The following is an 18,557-nucleotide window of genomic DNA, read 5'->3' on the forward strand; positions in this document are numbered from 1 at the left end:
AGATGCAGGAGAAAAAGCCAACTCAATTCCAGAGTGTGCACTCTAGGGGATCTTGAAAGAGATCTGAGAGCAGGGTGATCCCCAACAATTGATAGTGCCATAATAGGGAACTCAAGTAACTTCCTCCTAATTGGAGATTATATCAAAAGGAGAGAGATCACCCAAGACCAGAATTCTCAGAGTACCATAAGTAGAAAGAATCCAAGGAAATTAGGCAGAGGGAGGGGCCAATTACCACAGCTTCATCCAGAATCTAGAAGGGACGAGAACAAATGAGGTCTATACAACCTATCCAAAAGTAGCAAAATTCCAATGTGAGAACTACATCTAGGAGTAAGAGAATACTAGACATAAAAAACAGAAAACAAAATGAATAACACACAATAAGTTTAAGAGAAGTCCAAAAGGTAAAACCAAAAGAAAAGTATAAGTACACAATCATAAATAAAACCTCAGAAGGAAAAAAAAGGCAACAAGACTTAGAAGAATGATTAGAAGAAACGAGGGAAGAAATAAAAAAAATTATAAGGATCGAAAAATATGAAAGCATACACATACAGGGCACACAAGAAGGACTATCTCTTCTTGAGAGAATGGAGACAGGCAAGTTATTAACAAAATATATTTTATCTTTTGTTTTAAAGGTATTGTAAACAATGAGCAGAACAATATAGAACCTAATTTTTGACAAGGAGGAACTGAATTCCAGAAAGAAAAAGATTAAAACCTTCAAAGTGATCACTCAATCTTAAAATTTGTAAGATAAAAGGAAAACCAGAAATAGTTTGATGTGCACCTTGAATTTTAATGAAATAGATTTCAAAGGTTTCAGAAAAAGTTAAGGATTCCATTCCTTAAAATTCTACAGAGAAAGTCAGCCAAACAGTGATGGTAAAAAGCTCTCACGAATAAATTCTGAGAACACAAAAAGCTACTCTAAAGTGGAAGAAAAGGGAAAGTTGCCTAGAAAGAGGAATGTTGCTATACAGAAAATTCAAAAACCACTTTGGTTTTTTTTTTTTAAAGACATGTATAGAAAGTGAAAACATAAAAGTCACATGAGAATACTATCAGGAGTACAAAAATTGCTAAGAACAACAAAAGGCCTTTTTCAGCTACTAAGTAAAAGAAGTATGCTAAGAGTCACTACCCAGGAAAACTGACAAAGAAAAAGAAGAATTGTTGGGATTTTATTTTACTTCTAAAACTTCTACTAAAAGAAAAAGATCTGAGATAAGGAAGACAATAATAAGTAAAGCATCTACTTCCTCTTATTATATGTGATCAGGTAAAAGTAAATCTCATTGGTGGATATTATATGAATTGGTAGAAACTTGGACTCAAAGAAAACTCTGGGAAAACAAATTCCTTAAACTTCTTCTGCACAGGTAGAGGGGCCATGAATGAATAACACAGATTATTACATCAATCTTTTGAGTTTTGTCCATTTTTGTTAAATGTACCCCCATCTTTTTATTCTTTATTATAAGTAATGTCATTTTTATAGGGAATGAAGGGTAGAATACAATGGAAAATGTAATTGATGTAATTAAAAGATACCAATAAAAAAGTTTACATTGTAAGATGTAAAATGGATAATTTTGATTGCATTAAAAGTTTTTGTATGAACAAAAAATTAGAAGTAAAGCAGAAAGTTGGAGAAAAAACTTCCAACTATCTGGAATAACATGAAGGTACCATTTCTCAAATATATAGAGAACCGAGTCAAATTTATAAAAATATAAGTCATTTTCTAACTGATAAATGGTCAAAGGATAAGAACATACAGTTTTCAAGCAAAGAAATAAGCTATCTGTAACATGAAAAAATGTTCTAAATCCCTCTTGATTAGATAAATGCAAATTTAAAACAACTCTGAGGTACCACTTCATATCAATTAGTTTGGCCAAAATGGCCCAAAAAAAAAATGATAATTGGAGAGAGTGCAGGGAAATTGGAACCCTTATCTGATCTAACCATTCTGGAATATGGAACTATGCCCAAAAGACTCTAAACCTGTATTATTGTCATTTTGATCCAGTTTTGATCCAGCAATACCACTACTTAGATAATTATCCTAAAGAGATACAAAAAAAAGAGAAAAAGATCATATGTGCATAAAAATATTTATTGTATCTCTTTTTGTAGTAGCAAAAAATTGGAAATCAAAGGGTTGCCCACTAATTAAGGAATGTCTGGACAAGTTGTGATACATGATTGTAATGGAATACTATTTTGCTATAAGAAATGAAGAACAGGAAGATAAAGCTCAGTTCTGATAGTAAATAGCCACCCAGTAAACACTGCTGCAGCCTGGGATATTAAATTGCTTGTACAGAAAAGACAATCGAGGTTTTCCAATATTCAATGATGACGTTGTTATTAGCAAGACACTTTACTAGGAAGTAGTAAGATTCCTGTTAGACCAGGATACCAGGTGTATCTAGATTCTAAAGAAGATTCCTGATGAAATTTATGCATTAGTTCATCTATAGTAAACATCATGGGGACAGTGTAAGATGATAAGTGCCAGTAAAAGAAGTGAAGGAGAGTGTTCAGGGTTAAGAATAGGAAGAGTTGATGAGGGGAATCAAGATGGTGGAGCAGGAGAAAGGACAGTGAACTACATACCTCACCAGCTAACTCCTCCAAAATAATGTAAAAAATGCTCTATACTAAATCATGTTGGGAAATTTTAAGAAAAGTTAGTCCTTTTTTTTTCCTGCCTCAGTTAGCATAAGTGTCTGTCTACAAACACTGAGGACAGGGATCTGGCTAAAAGTGCAAAGCTGGGTATACCAGCACAGAAAAACTTCAAAGAGGAACAAAAGGAGCTCTTAGACCCATAGGATCATCCCTAATGGAAACTGCAGGAATAGGTACCAAATAATGGTTCTGTTTGACACTATGCGGCGCAAAATCATCAATTCAGGGACAATTGAGGAGGTAATCTATACTTATAGAGTAGCATTCTGGAATAAAGAACAGATGCAGGCTCTTATCAGTAGAGCAAGTGAGGGGAAAGTTCAGAAAGGAGCAACAGCAATGTACCTTAGAAGTAAAACAGTTATTTCTAGGCTAGTCTCAAGTTTATAAAGTTGACACTTTCTTCTAGCCCAGTTTCAAGACAACAGAAATTTCGAGGAAGCTACAAAGGAAACAGTTCTGTCATTGAACCAACAGAACTTTCCTGCTGAATAAAAGTGGTCAAATCTAGCAAAAGTCTATTATTGCCCAGACACAAGTCTACATAGGAACTTTCAAACCTCAGATCAGGGAGGAGGTAGCAGTGATCAGATTTGCCCTGGATTAAAACATTTTTGTAGCAATGAAAGTTTAGAGCTCTTCTAGCCTGAGCTGTCCCTGATATTCTAACATTCTATCTTTTCTGGGATTTCTGGTTAAATCTATACACAAGCTGCATTTTCATCTGAGGATATAACACCCAAAGAAAGCAACAGTACAACCAACTAATAACTTTCCTCCAAAGTGGATAAAAATCTAGTCCTAACATCAAGTTCAAAGTCAAGAAGTGGACTGAGAAAACAAAAAATAAATCCCACCAGTAGTCTATTGAGGATGACAGAGAAGCTTAAGACTGAGGAAAAAACTACAACTCCAAACATTTATAAGCCAAGACTCAAGAGAAAAAGTACAGCTTCACCCACAATCTGAACTAGAATTAAAAGGGGAAAAAAGGATAAAACAACCATAAACATTGTAAAAGCCAGAATGGTCCAAGTAGAAGAGAATGATTCCATGGCCAGCAGATTGTTTTGAGCGAGGCAGTACTTTAAAGGGTATTGAGGGAAGCCATGTTACCTGAAGAGAGCCAGGTTTCAATGAGTACTAGATGTGAAGAGCTGAAGAGGAAGAAATTTAAAATGAAAGGAAGTTTGTTAATTATGGAGTTGCAAAGGATATAGTGTAAGGGAAGGAGAAAGATAAGGCAGACAGGAATAATAGAAAGTCCTATCATGATTAGGGTTTCTACAGAAGTAGCCAGGAGTTCATTATCAACAAGTCAGGAAAAGTATGAAAATGAGAATATCCATTTAAGTACAGAGGGAATATCAGTGATTGGAGAGAACTCTATTGAGGGTCTGAGACAAATCACTAAGCTAATCATTCTTTCCCGAATGGTCAAAACATTTATTAAGCTTCTAATACCAATCACTATACTGGGTGCAGTTGCTATAGCCAGGATTTCTTGCCTTTAAAGAGAATTGTTAATTAGGAAAAGCTAGAAATGACCAACAACTTTAGAATGAACCATGAAGGAAAAAATGTTTCATTAATGTTATGAAATGCTGCAATACAATTTAAAAGGACAAATGAGGAATATGGAATTTAATTAAATAATCTTGAATGAAGAAAGCAGAACATTAAGATAGGTATATGCATTAAAACTTCGTAAATGGGAATTTTACACGTGTATATATAAGTGAAGAGAAATAAGAAGATAGTTAAGAGGAGGAACTGACAACCTTTAGAGTCACTTGTCTGTCATTCATTTACATTTAAATATTTAAATGTATATACATATATGTGTGTGTGTGTGTGTGTGTGTGTGTGTGTGTGTGTGTATAACACCATTGGATTTATTGTTAAGTTTCATAACAGAACATTTTTAAAAAGAAAAATATTGCCTTTATAATACATGATAAAGAGTATTACTCATTAGTACTAGCATTCAAAACACATTTTAAAAACGATACCTTAAATGAAAAATTTGCATGTAAAAAAAAAAAGAGGTGGATCATATGAAAACAACTTGGGAATGTTATTCAATTCTTAGCAATTTTCTGTTAGTTTTAAAAATGATAGTCCAAATCATGTAATACTGAAAAGTAAATTTTGATTAAAATTAATAAAGTTTTTAGAATTTTAAAAACCTATTTTTTTCCAGCTCTAAGTACATTTGTGGTTAAAAATTGAAGTTTTAAAAGCAAACTGATATTTGCGGGGGTGGTCCTCAAACTAATAAGACTTGAGTTGTAACCTTAATGAAGCAATGAAACTTTGGGACAAACTACTGCCTGACGATGAAAGTTTAAATTAAATGAAAATATAATGGAAATACAGAAATCATCTTACCTGCACTCAATGCTACAAATAATATGAATATTTTGTTAATAAATTTAAAAGGGGAAATTGAATAAATCTTTTTTATTAAGGCCATCAATATTTCCAGGTAATAAAAAAGAGATTTATCAAACCATATTTATACCAAGCACACTGACCAAACAATTGTTTGTGAGACTATAAAGATAATAATATATTCCCATTGTGTGCTACAAAACTAAAATATGCTGTAAATATGAAAATCCAAATGAAAAGTTGGGGAACTTTCATTTGAGAGTTTCACAATATAATTCCTTTCAAAAACTGAATTTATCACTTAAATATGATTTGGTTTATAATATAGGATTATGTGTATTTTTTAAAATAAAGGAGAATTATTGACTATATTCATTTGTTAGAATCTGTTTTCAAATTTTTTAAAACCATGATTGTTATTCTTTATCAAAAAAATAGCATTTCAATGCCATACAAACAATAGCAATACATTCAAAATGTGTGCAATTAAGGTTCTTCTTTTGAGGTTAACTGACATTTTTAAAACACCAATTTATAAATGTAATCAGATAAACATTGTCAGAGATTTAATATAGCTGAAATACATCAACTCAAAAAAACATATCATCTGCTTAATTTTAGAGCACCAAGAAATCTCATCAAATAATCAACGTTTAAAAAAAATTTAACTGCATGTAGCAACAGCATGGCCTAACATGACTACCTGAAGAGAATTTACAAATGAGAGCTCCCCTTCTGGAAAAAGGTGGAATGAACATGAAACCAACAAAACTGATCATTAAACATCCCTCTCCTGATGGTGATTAATTAAATGTATAATTCACAAATATTAAACTATCAGTAATAACTCAACTCCTAAAATTAAGGATAGCCAATTAAATCAAACAAGTTTCACATGAAGAAATAAACTAACTTTTTCATAACTGGAATGGGTAATATTGAGTCCTTCTCTTTCTTTCATTTTTTTTTAAACCCTTACCTTCCATCTTAGAACCAAAATTGGTTCTAAGGCAAAAGAGAGGTAAGAGATAGGCAATGGGAATCAAGTGACCTGCCCACAGTCACACAGCTAGAAAGTGTCTGAGGCCACAATTTGAACTGAGGACCTCCTATTTCTAGACCTGGCTCTCAATCCACTGAACCATCCAGCTGACTCCAGCCCTTTTCATTTTTAAAGATATGCTTTATTTTTTGCAAAGTAATAGGTACTTACATTTAATTCTTTTGTTTATGTCAATTTTATTCAAATAAGGCTACTTCCAAAAGAAAAATATTCCCACTGATCAGTTCAAATAACTAGGCTATCTTTCCTTAAACACAAATGTCCTCCTACTATCAAAGTTATTGTGAAAATCAAATGAGAGGATATAAATAGAAATGCTTTGTTTTTATAAGCAATTATAGAAATGTAAACTGTTATGCTTTTTGGCATTGAATCTATTAAAGTTTTGAATATATTGTCAAGCTGCCAAAAGACAGACCTTAATATTTAAGATTTCTTGACAAACCCTGTTGTCTAATAAGCCCCAGTCTTTAAAACATAAAGTAAACCCATTCTCAAGAAATTTTATTAATTCCCACACTCACTCCAATAATCATGGTCAAACTATATTTAAAATTTGAATCACCTGTATGCATCGTCTTCTTTCAAGTCTCATATCATCCTGATGGGGTGGGGGAAGGGAGGGAAGAGTCCAGCAGCAAAACTACAACTGTGTGAAGAAAAACAAATTATGATAAGAGATAACAAACACTGTGTGAAGAAAAACAAACTATGATAAGAGATAATGATACAAGACAATTACTCTTATCAAAGGCCATCTAAAATATCTACAATATTCCCTAACTAAACGCGAAAATAAAATTATTTTAAGCTTTCAAGTTTTTCTGACTTGTATTTAGGATCAAAATTTTTTTATTAGTTTTATACAATACTTTGTCAACCTACTTTAAAATGCAAATAGTGCTCAGGCATCAAGACAAACAAGAAAAAAAGGAAAATGAAGAAAAATAATAACCATCACAGCCAATTTATATTATTATTATTTTAATATGTTTAAGATTGTTATTCAAGTTTCTTCATTCAATCCATCAATAACTGAGATTAAATAGCACTGAATTACATCATTTTCACAACTGAACCTTTGCCAAGACAAGGAAAAAGGCAAAAAAAAAGAAGAAAAATTGCATCAAAAAAGAAAAAGTTGTCAAGTCAAAATTTAAAGCAGTGCAAAGTATACACTATTTAGGATTACCTCCCTATGAGTAGCTTTCTCTTATCTATTTCTAGATTATAATCAGGTTTTATTTTGACTGACATCAGGATGCAGAACAATGTATATATTATTGTACTACATGTAAATAATCTCTATAAATAATGTATATATTATATATAATTAGGTTAGTAACAGTGATAAAGTCTGTAAATATTTAGCATAGCATGTACATATGTTGTACATAAGATTAGGTTATAGATTAGACTAGAGACAAATAATAGTTATAATAAATAGGGAATAGATTAGGAGTAAATTAAGTTAAACAGAGCATAGACAGTTATACATAGGAATAGACTTAAGCTGCATTTGCAGATAGTAAACTTTTAATTGTTTATTTTAAAGCCGATGCTGAAATTGTGTTTAATAGAAATATATATATATAGATAAAATAGTTTGCAAATAATAATAGATATACAAAATAGGAAAACTCTGTTTTAGTTAACTTAGCAAGAGTAAGTAAGTAGTATTAGCACTAAGATTTAAAATTTCTTTGTAATGGTTTTGTTCAAACATTTATTGTACTGAATTTATTGTAAAACCCTAAAACTACCCTACCCAAACTTTCCTGCATAGAATTCCTTAGAGTAGATAAAGTTAGCCTAGAATAGTGATAGAGTAGTTGAGGGAAGTTTATTATTTTGGGAGAAGTAGTTAGAAATTAGATTTAGTAGATTGGTAACTATAATAAAAATAAGTGACCTTAGAAAGGTCACAACAAAAAGGGGACGATTGTGGAAAGGGAAACTAAAGCAAGTTCTGAACTTTCTGCCACTGAGTTGGAACCAACAGCAATTGGAGTGTTAGAGGAAAGATATTGACAAAACTGACAGTTGGTGGGGGAAGGGGCACCTGGGAGTGGCAGTTGGTCTCATGAGTGAGCTCTTCCTTCCTGGCCCTGGAAGTGGAAGGAGCTCACTCCCAGTCTCTGGATAGAAGTGGTGTACTCCTGAATTTCCCAACTGTGTGCTCTCCCTGGATTCCTGTGATCGTGTCATCAACAAAAGGACTTAAGGGAAGCAGTTTGAACTGTAAGGCCCGTCTTTAGGGGCGTCAACCTGAAGAGACAAGCCCAACCAGCGCTGATAGTCAGAACTTTTCTTCCTCTAGCTTTCTACTGCTAAGACTTTTGAAATTAAGAAAGCTAGCACAGATAATAGCATAGACAGGAATAAAAGAAACCCTCGACTAGCCTGTGAGGTCTGGCCTCAGCTCAAAACCTGAGACAGACTCAAAAACCTCATCTAGGGAAATCCCTCTTCCCTGATACCTCTCCAATCCAAACTTGTTATTAAATTTTATCTTTATTTACATAACCGCAGTCAGACTTATCTTAAGGGCTCTTAAGTCCTCTTAAGGATTATCTTTTCAGGGGACATAGATGGAACTGAACCTCAGGACAGCCATTCAACTAGAAACAGTCCTTATTGGACCCCTGCTGGACGACCTTGGTCTGGGGGGGAAGGCTTGTCCCTCAGGAGGGTCCGTGCTTACCTGCTCTGAGGCATCTTCAGCATCAATACATAGAGAAGACATCCCCGCAGCCTATCATAAACGGCCCATTTCTCGGGAATCCCATTTTTCAAAAATAGCCTCTTGGCAGGGAGCATCTCTCCTTTTACCTCACCAGCAGCCATCTTCCTCTCTCCCTTCAACTCCTCCAATCCCTGTTATAAAACGTTCCATATCTCCTCTTCATCAATCCCACCCCATTTCCCCTATAAATATTACACTTCCCTATGAGTAGCTTTCTCTTATCTATTTTAATTATTAATCAGGTTTTATTTTGACTATTCACTAACTATCCTCTATTGTTAGATGATGGTTTAATATTGGTCAATTTTTTAAATATTGAGAAAGCAAGCAATTTCATTATTATCACCTATCAAAAGATGTTAGAAGCAAGTGCCTGAATTTACTAACCTCAATCATTTCTACCTAGCTAGAAGCAATCCTGAAACTTCCAGCACTTTGTATCTCTCTTGTAACTTATTACATCCTATATTAAAATATACTTATTTCTATGTTCCTCTTACCTTCCCCACTATATCAGAAGTTTCCTCATAAGCGGGTGCTATGCTCTAATTCATCTTGGAACTCCTCTGTTTATTGCAGAGCCTTGTGCATAATAAACATCCAATAAATATTTGCTAAACGAAACCAGCCTTTTTCTAAGACTTTCCATATCAAACCCAATCCTTCCTTTCCTTGTCCTATCATCAAATGTACTCTGCTACTCAACATATGTGGTTAAAGTCACACAACCAAGTTATCCAAATTCCACAAGACCCTCAACAGCCAGATTTTTGCTTTTTTTAAAGGTTTTTTTTTAAACTTTCTTTTACTCTTGTCTAATAAATTCCCTGGTTCACTATACCCTTAGAAGTAAGTTTCAAATTTTTCTCTTCTGTCTCAAAGCCTGCCTCAAATTGCCCATCTTGCAACAGTCTTAGAAGAGAATATCTATTACCTCTTTATTTGCTTTTAAGAAAACTCTCACTTCTCAAAAACCACCTTCCATTACTCAACCTCTCCATTGTTAATTTGTTAATAAACTTTCACTCATCACCTTAAGCTATCTTCATATATTCATCTTCTCAACCAAACTCCTAGAAAAATATTCATCCTCTCCACTTCTGGTATGCTAACTCATTCCTCAATCCCAATGAACTTTTCTCAGTCTTCATCTTCCTTAACCTCTATGCTCCACTTAATGTTGCTAAAAATCTCCTCCTAATCTCTATCAAAATGCTTAAGTAGCAAGTACTATATATAGGAATTTAATAAATGTTTGTTGAGTGTTTTTAAGTATATCATACTAATATTACAGCTAACACTTACATATGTGCCAGGCACCATGTTAAGTGTTATACAGTTATTATTTCACTTGGTTATCACATAACCCTAGGAGGGTGGTGCTATTATTATCCTCATTTTATAGATGAGGAAATTAGAGATTGAATCACTTAGCCAAAGTCACCCAGCTAGTAAATTTCTGGGGCTCAATTTGAACTCAGGTCTTCCTGACTCCATTTCTCTACCTGGTTTAACATCTACCTGCCCTTATTCTATTTGGGACTTAATTTGTGTTTTTAAGATAATTTTGGTAATCATTCCTAAATATGTTTTGGCTTTTCCTGCAGAAAAAAATTATAGTGAATTTCTACCCTTTATTATAACTGTAGCAATTTTTATTTACCTATAATTCTATACTACTGCCAAATAATTAACATTTCTCTTAACATAGCAAGATTGACTGTTCCCTAAGTTCCCTTTTGAATATAAATGAACCTAAAGTATTTTGAAACATATTTTGACATAGGCCTAAACAATTTAAGAACAAAGTGAACTTGAGGGGTTTTTGAAGTTGAGCTTAGAAATCAATTATCTTAGTTTTCTAAAAATCATTACAAAAACTAAACCTGTGACACATCTAACAGGAGGATTAAAGCACATCTCTATATTCCTCATAATGAACTGAATTACCTGATGAAAATTTAAGAAATGAAGTTTTTTTAAAGTTACACTAACTGAGCAGAACCAGGAGAACATTGTACACAGAGACTGATACATTGTAGCACAATCAAATGTAATGAACTTCTCCATTAGTGGCAATGCAGTGACCCTGAACAACTTGGAGGGATCAATGAGAAAGAACACTCTCCACATTCAGAGGAAGAACTGTGGGAGTAGAAACACCGAAGGAAAACAACTGCTTGAATACATGGGTCGAGGGGACATGGCTGGGGATGGAGACTCTAAATGAACATCCTAGTGTAAACAACAACATAGAAATGGGTTCTGATCAAGAACACAAGTGATACCCAATGAAATTGCACATCAGCTGCAGGAAGGGTGGGTGGAGGGGAGGGAGGGAAATAAAGTGATTATTGTAACCAAGGAATAATGTTCTAAATTGACTAAATAAATAAATTCAAAAAAAAAATTTTTAAGGAAAAAAAATAAAGTTACACTAACCAAGAAGGGCAGGGGGTTGGTAACAAACTATTGGGGATTTATGGATTGGTTCTACTATTCTAGAAAGCAATTTGAAATTATACTGTATAAGGTACATAAATAAAATGTGTATACCATTTGACACTTGAGAGTCAACAAGGCATATATCCTAAGGAGGTCAAAGATATAAAGGTAACCAAAAGATTAAATATGGTACTTTTTATGGCAGATCATTTAAAATTAAACTGGTAATGACTAGGGAATTCCTAAACAACTGTAATAGGAAAGCAATAGAATTAGCTTTTAGAGAAGTCAAGAAAAAAATGAAAAGGATAGGAGGAGCCATTAGATTTTATATCAAAAGATAACTAACAATAATTGCAGAGAATTTAAAAAAGAATGAGAGGGAGATTAGAAAGAAGCAGGAAAGCTCAGCCTTCTTCCACAAGTACCTGGGCAAAGATCAAAGAAGAACACTAGCAGCAATCCAGAAACCGAAGAACAAAACACAGTGAAATGTTTTTCCAAACCAAGTCAGCACAAAAGAGACAGCCAGACTAACAAGACACTGGGGAGGAAATCCAAGTAGGAAGGTCCACACTAAGTCTTTCCAGGTCAGAGATTGGACTGGGCTATTCAGCTCTGTACCAGGACAAGAAAATGGTTTTAGATACAACCTTTTTTTTTTTTAATCTCACCTTCTGTCTTGGAGTCAATACTGTATATTGGTTCCAAGGCAGAAGAGTGGTAAGGGCTAGGTAATGGGGGTCAAGTGACTTGCCCAGGGTCACACAACTAGGAAGTGTCTGAGGCCAGGATTGAATCTAGGACCTATTGTCTCTAGGCCTGGCTCTCCATCCACTGAGCAATCCAGCTGCCCCCTGTAGATACAACTCTTACAGAATGTAAAGATATATGGCCAGAAAGGAACAGGAAGCAGTGTCACTCTTGACTAGGCAGATGGGGGGCCCGCAGGAACACACTGACACAGAGAGAAATTTGTCAGTTAAGCTAAACCTAAGCACTTTATCATTATTATTTCATTTGATCCTTACAACTACTCTGGGAGATAAGTACTATTATCATCTCCATTTTACAAATGAGGAAACAAGGTTAAAAGACTTGTCTAGCCACACAGCTAGTAAATGTCTACTGCTGGATTTGAACACAGGTCTTACTACAGACTCCAAGGCCAGTGCTCATCTACCCAGCAGTACCCTGCATGGGGGGGGGGGGGGGGGGGAATGAATATTGGCCAAGGCTTCAGGAAAAATACCAGGATTGTCTCTCTGACCCTGGAGCAAGGAAGGGATTTAGTCCCCTGACAAAAGGGTGAATAAACAAGGAACCAAGGCAAGGACTCTTATTCAAGAAGTGCCTGCAAGTTTCCAAGTAACTGACTAGTAGTGAAGCCAGCAGAAATCTACCAGAGGACCAACCAAAGCCACAAAACTGTAGATGTGCACTTCACACAAAAAATATCCAGAACTAAAAAGAAAAAGCACAAAACGCTATTAGGGAACTAAGGATTTCCAAGCCAAAAGCACAGGAGAAAATAACTGCACAATACCTACCTCCAGAGAAAAATACAGCTTGATCACAATGTCAATCAGAATTCTTCAGGAAGGGGAAAAAATTGAAGTGTTCAAATAATGAATCAGAATAAAATGAGATCTCTAGAGAACTGAAAAATTGTATTATTACCCAGACGAAAAAAAAATTGTGAAAAGATAATTAACAGTTTAATACAAAGTGGCAAGTAGACAGTCTGGAATCATTAAGACCTGACTTCAAAACCAGTCTCAAGACACTTGTGTGACCCTGGGCAAGTCACTTAACTCTGTTGGTCTCAATTTCCTCATCTGTAAAATGACCTGACAAAAGAAAAGCCAAGCCACTTCAGTATCTTGGTCAATAAAACCATAAATGGGGTTGACTCAAAAAAGAGATGGGACACAACTAAAATAACTGAACACCAACAACAAAGAGTACAAAACCTTACCCAAGTAACAGATTCCATGAAACTAAAACAAAATTACATTTTTTAAACAGACCTTGGAAAAAAGCAGGAGGGAGTAACCCCCAAAATTCTAAACGATTGAACTACCTGAAAGACATGACCAGGGTAAAAACTACATTTCAGAAAATCATAATAGTAAAGCCAGGGTTATTTTAAAAATTCAAATATTAAAAATACAGAAAATGAAAGAAGAATCCCTAAGTATTACCTAAAAAAAACTCAAAACCAAAAGCTTTTAAGGTTAAATGCCATAATCTTGAACTTTCTCAACAAAAATACTTTATTCAGATAGAAAGCATCAAAAAAAAATCAATCAGGATTATTCAATATTTGGACAACTGTCAGTATAAAAAGGAAGAGAAAAAATGATATTCTAAAAGACTTACAAGATTAATTTATCAAAAGAACTGAATATAATCACACAGGGAAGAATATGAAATTTTAATGAAATATAAGCAGATGGGGGGTGGGGTGATAAAGTGAAAGGAATACAACAGGGGCAGCTTGCTGGCTCAGTGGATTGAGAGTCAGGCCTAGAGACAGGAGGTCCTAGGTTCAAATCTGGCCTCTGACACTTCCCAGTTGGGTGACCCTGTGCAAGTCACTTGACCCCCATTGATAAGCCTTTACTGCTGCTCTTCTGCCTGAGAACCAAAACACAGTACTGATTCTAAGACCGAAGTTAAGGGTTTAAAAAAAAATTTTAATCGATGATGGATTGGCTGAGCCAATAAAAACAACAATAACAACAATTTAAAAAATGATGAAATTGAAGAAAAATGGGAAACCAAAAAAAAAGGAGGGACAGAGATCCCATGCCAGTAATCAACTTTAAAATGTTTATAAGCCTGGACTTCCTTCCCCTTCCTCTCTGGGTCCATGATATTCAGAATTCAATACACACACATGGATAGTGGTGGGACACCCCTCCGGGCTAGCCACAAGAGCTTATACCTAAAAAGGAGAGGGCATGGGGAAGAGGATAAATGTCTACGGTTGAGTAGTGCTCCACTAAGCAGGTGACTCAGAGTCAGGCATCCATCAGAAGAGTTTTCTCAATGAAAAATAAAGTCACTTAGGTCAGAGACAAAGGTCAGGAAGCCATGAATGCTACGCATCATGAGATGAAAGTAGGGCCATGGAGAAACTACACTAAAAGGAGAATGAGTCAGAAAGGGAGTGATAGAAGACTGGGAATGGGGGTAATTTACTGAAATTACCAAAGATTTCAAAACTAAGAAAGTTTAAAGACCCTGAGCATAAGAAAATAAATAAAATACCAAAGTTCATAGAATACCAAATATAGATCTTAAATACTCCTATCACAGAAAAGGAAACAGAACTAGCCATAGGGGGAAAAAAGGTTTCCCATGAGAATGCTATCCAATTTTTATTTTCAAAAAGAGAAAAAGAATCCTACCAAATTCCTTTCGAGACAGAGTCTTAAATCCTAAACCAGGAGGAAAAAAAAAGCACAGGAGAATTACAGATGAGTATCATTAATGAATACTTAATCTAAAAAACTGAAGTAAAATCCTTTCAAACATATCACAGCTATTTCTCTGAGAAATCATTGATTATGACCAAGATTTATGCCAGGGATGAAAAGATAGTTCAAAATTAGGAGAAAAATCAACAAAATTAATCATATTAAAAATTTTTTAATCGAAAACCACATTATTATCACTACAGAGGAAGAAGAGGCCTCTGGCAAAACAGTAATTTATACTAAAATCCTTCTCATAAAAAGTATCTAACAATAGCCAAGGAAGCAATACATTAGAACCTTTGACAATAAATACTAGAGTAAAGCAAAGATACCGATTCTATCCTCAGTCATTTGATATACTTCTGGAAATGCTGGCAGCATCAATAAGAAAAGAGAAATAAGTTAAAGGTATAAAGAGGAAATAAATGCAATCCGTATTTGCTAATAATATGATGGTTTACTCAAGAGATAAAAACAACATACATGCAGATATAGATATGAAATAACAAACTATTCCCCAATGAATAAGTACCAAAGAATACGAACATACAGTTCTCAAAAGAACTGCATGCTGTTAAGACACCAAATAACTAATACTAAGAGAAATACAAATCAAAATTCTGAGTGTCACCTCATAGGTTGTAAATTGACAAAGATGACAAAGATGGAAATAGTCAACAGCAGAAGGGTTGTGGGAAAAATAGGCACAAGAATGCATTGTTGGTGGAGCAGTGAAATGGCACAACCAAGTGGGCAGCTAGGCCTACTGAAGAGAGGTCCTGGGTTCAAATTTGACCTCAGAAACTGTGCAGCTCTGTGACCCTGGACAAGTCATTTGGTCCCCATTGCTCTTACCACTATTTTGTTGTAACTCTTGCACAATATTGATTCTAAGATGTAAGGTATGGGTTAAAAGAAAAGAAATGGTACAACCATTTTGGAAGACAATCTGCAATTATATAAATAATTAACATCCACACTCTCTGTCCTTTTCAGAAATTCCAATCTCTTATACTTGAAGGAGGATACTGACTTTTAGTGAGGGAAGGGTATATACAACAAAATATTTGTGGTAATACTTTTTTGTGAAAGTAAAGAACTGAAAACAAAACAGATGTCTATCAATTGTGAAATAGCTAAACAAATTGTGGTACATGAATATGTAATAGATTATTATTGTGCTATAATGAATGTAATAAATACAGAAATGTGAGAAACTCTATAACCGTGATGGTGAACTGACGGCACACAGAAACCTCTGTCCACTCGGTGAGCATAAGCAGGCCCCTGGATTTGCCAGGTGAGAGGCTGGCTCCACCCCCAAACACAGGGGATGGGGCATTCTAGACTCCTCAGCTGCAGGGGCTGAGCATAGCTGGGCTGGGCATGGCAGCACCCCCCTTCTGTCCCCCAGCTGAGCAGCAACAGGCCCTTCAGATTGACTATAGATTCTACCCATCTTTCACCCGGCAAAAGGTACAAAGTCCTTTTAGTCTTTGTGGACACTCCAACAGGGAACAGAACTGGTAACAGTGGTGAAAAAAGAATTGCCTGGTCCGGCCCTCAGGATTTCACTGACCCTAATTAAAATAATCCTGGAGCAACTCCAGGGCTGAGCCCCATACACCAAATCACAGTCCCGTTCCCCCCCCCCATCTGAAAACCTGGAGAATGTAGGGCTCAAAGCAGCTAATACCTTGAGGGAGGGTCCCACGGGGTGGGTTATCCTATCCAGCGCCACCACAGTAAAGCTGGAAAGGCAGACTACATGGACTCGTGTCTCTGGCATTAGACCCTTTATCCCCCACCAAAAACGAGTGGCAGAAGAGTAGATGGGGACACCTATTCCTGTGAGAGGGTGGAAGCCCTCAAAATCTCTTCAGGGCAGGAAAAAAAAAGCCAGCTGCTGGACCCTTTGGAATAAGTAGTCCCTTCCCCCTCTCCAGTATCTAGACCCCTCCTGTTGATACCTATTGCTTTAACTCTTGAACTGCCTGACCCCATGGCTGTTCCTCTCCTCACATTCTAGGTCTTTTCCTGGGTTCTGTACTAAAGGCACCCAGCTATGGGCAGGTAATACCTTAATTCAATTGAGGGAAGCAGTAGCTAAAGTGGGTCCCTCAGAATCCCTTGGGTATACCAGAAACAGCCACAAAGCAAAGAAAATCCTGCGGTCTCAGTGCCTCCAAGGCCTACCAATGCCTGAGGCTTACAGGATATTTCCATTCACTCACATCCCCAGGACTGGCACACAGGTGTGATCCAGGATAGAGGGGTTAACCAAGACCCCTTCTGGTACAAGTTCTTTAATATGACACACGCACTGGGTAGAAATTGCACTGGGAACCTGTCACCTCCAAGAAGAGAATGACGATGTATTCCTGGTATCCTAATGTAACATCAGCAGCCATGCCCCTGCATGCAGTCGGAGGCGGGGCATGGTACACAATGGGTGGCAGGCCCTGGGGGGAGGGGGGATGGCATGGGGTCCCTAAAAAGTTCCAAAAGGTTCCCCATCACTAATCTATAGGAAATGATGTGAAATGAAGCAAAGTCGATAAATAACACACCTCTGAAACAATATAAACATAAATAGCCATCCAAAAATAATTAATGTTACAAAATTACAAAGAAAATGCATGCCTCCAAAGAAAAGAAGTTAATTCGACCATATCCCTTTACAGTGATGGGAGATCCACAAGTGTTCTATGCTGCAAATATTTTCAGATTTTTTACTATTGAATTACTCAATTATGCTTATATTTTGCTCTATTTCTGTCTAAAAACCTTATGAGATGGTTGTCCAGGAGAGAAATATTAAGTGAATTAATTACCCAGGATCCCACAGCTATAAAGTATCTGAGGCCAGATTTAAACCTAGGACCTTACATCTCTAGGTCTGGCTCTCTCTCAAGTCACTGCCTTTCCCCTATGGCAAAATATTTTTTTAAAAATCATCAAAACAAACCAAAAAAATTTTTAACTGTTAAGTTCCTTGAGGACAGTCTGTCAAATTTCTTTTGTGCTTGCATTTGTATTGTTGACATTTAGTACACATACTTCTTTTTATCCCTTCCTTTCCATTCTTCCTTTCTAAACAAATAGAGCAGGAGACAGGAATTCAATTACTGAGTCATTTAGTAGCTAAGTGAACCTAAACCTATATGTAAAATAGGGGAAATAACAGCATGTACCTCCCAAAGAAACTGTGAGGATCTAGTGTTTTAAAATTTTAAAGAAGCAGGATGAGAGAATAAGAGAATCCCAGAATATAAAATGGGGACTTTGTGGACACCTTTTGACATTGAACTTTGAGAAACACTGAATCGAGTACTGTAAATTTAAACAATTCCCAGTTTCTACTTGACAATCATCAGATTGAGTCAAAGAATAAATCAATTTCATTAAAGAGAAATTCAATGAGACAACATTTCAAAACTTACAGAATGCCAAGTAATACTTGAGAGAAATTATTTATCTTTAAATGCATACGCATCAATTAAAGAATAGATCAATGAATTTGGTCAACCAACTTTTAAAAAATATTGGCTAATTTGACTTTTATTAAACAAAGAAAATCAAATTATCAACACTAAAAATGAAAAGGGAGTTTATCACCAATGAAGATTAAATTAGTAGCTATTTACTCAATTATAGACTAGTAGAATTGATAATCTAACTGAAATGAATATTTTAAAATTACAAATTGCCTAGTTTA

General features: G+C 35.4%; 1 protein-coding gene across 13 annotated transcripts in view; it reads right to left on the reverse strand.

Annotated features, from left to right (window-relative positions):
* DYRK1A (dual specificity tyrosine phosphorylation regulated kinase 1A) overlaps positions 1-18,557 on the reverse strand; it is a 226,068-nt gene that overhangs the window by 135,022 nt on the left and 72,489 nt on the right. For 6 of the 13 annotated variants that reach the window (XM_056797061.1, XM_007493108.3, XM_056797060.1 and 3 more), the window contains one exon: positions 6,729-6,812. The exons of 3 other annotated variants lie outside the window; for them this stretch is intronic. In XM_056797061.1, coding sequence (XP_056653039.1) covers positions 6,729-6,738 — 10 coding nt within the window. In that variant the 5' untranslated portion in view covers positions 6,739-6,812. Of the gene's footprint in view, positions 1-6,728; positions 6,813-8,867; positions 9,052-9,409; positions 10,775-18,557 lie in introns of those variants that run through there. 4 more of the 13 variants (XM_056797069.1, XM_007493109.3, XM_056797066.1 and 1 more) reach the window with 4 other exon arrangements.

The sequence above is a fragment of the Monodelphis domestica genome, chromosome 4 (assembly GCF_027887165.1).
Source record: "Monodelphis domestica isolate mMonDom1 chromosome 4, mMonDom1.pri, whole genome shotgun sequence".
NCBI classification, from domain to species: domain Eukaryota; kingdom Metazoa; phylum Chordata; class Mammalia; order Didelphimorphia; family Didelphidae; genus Monodelphis; species Monodelphis domestica.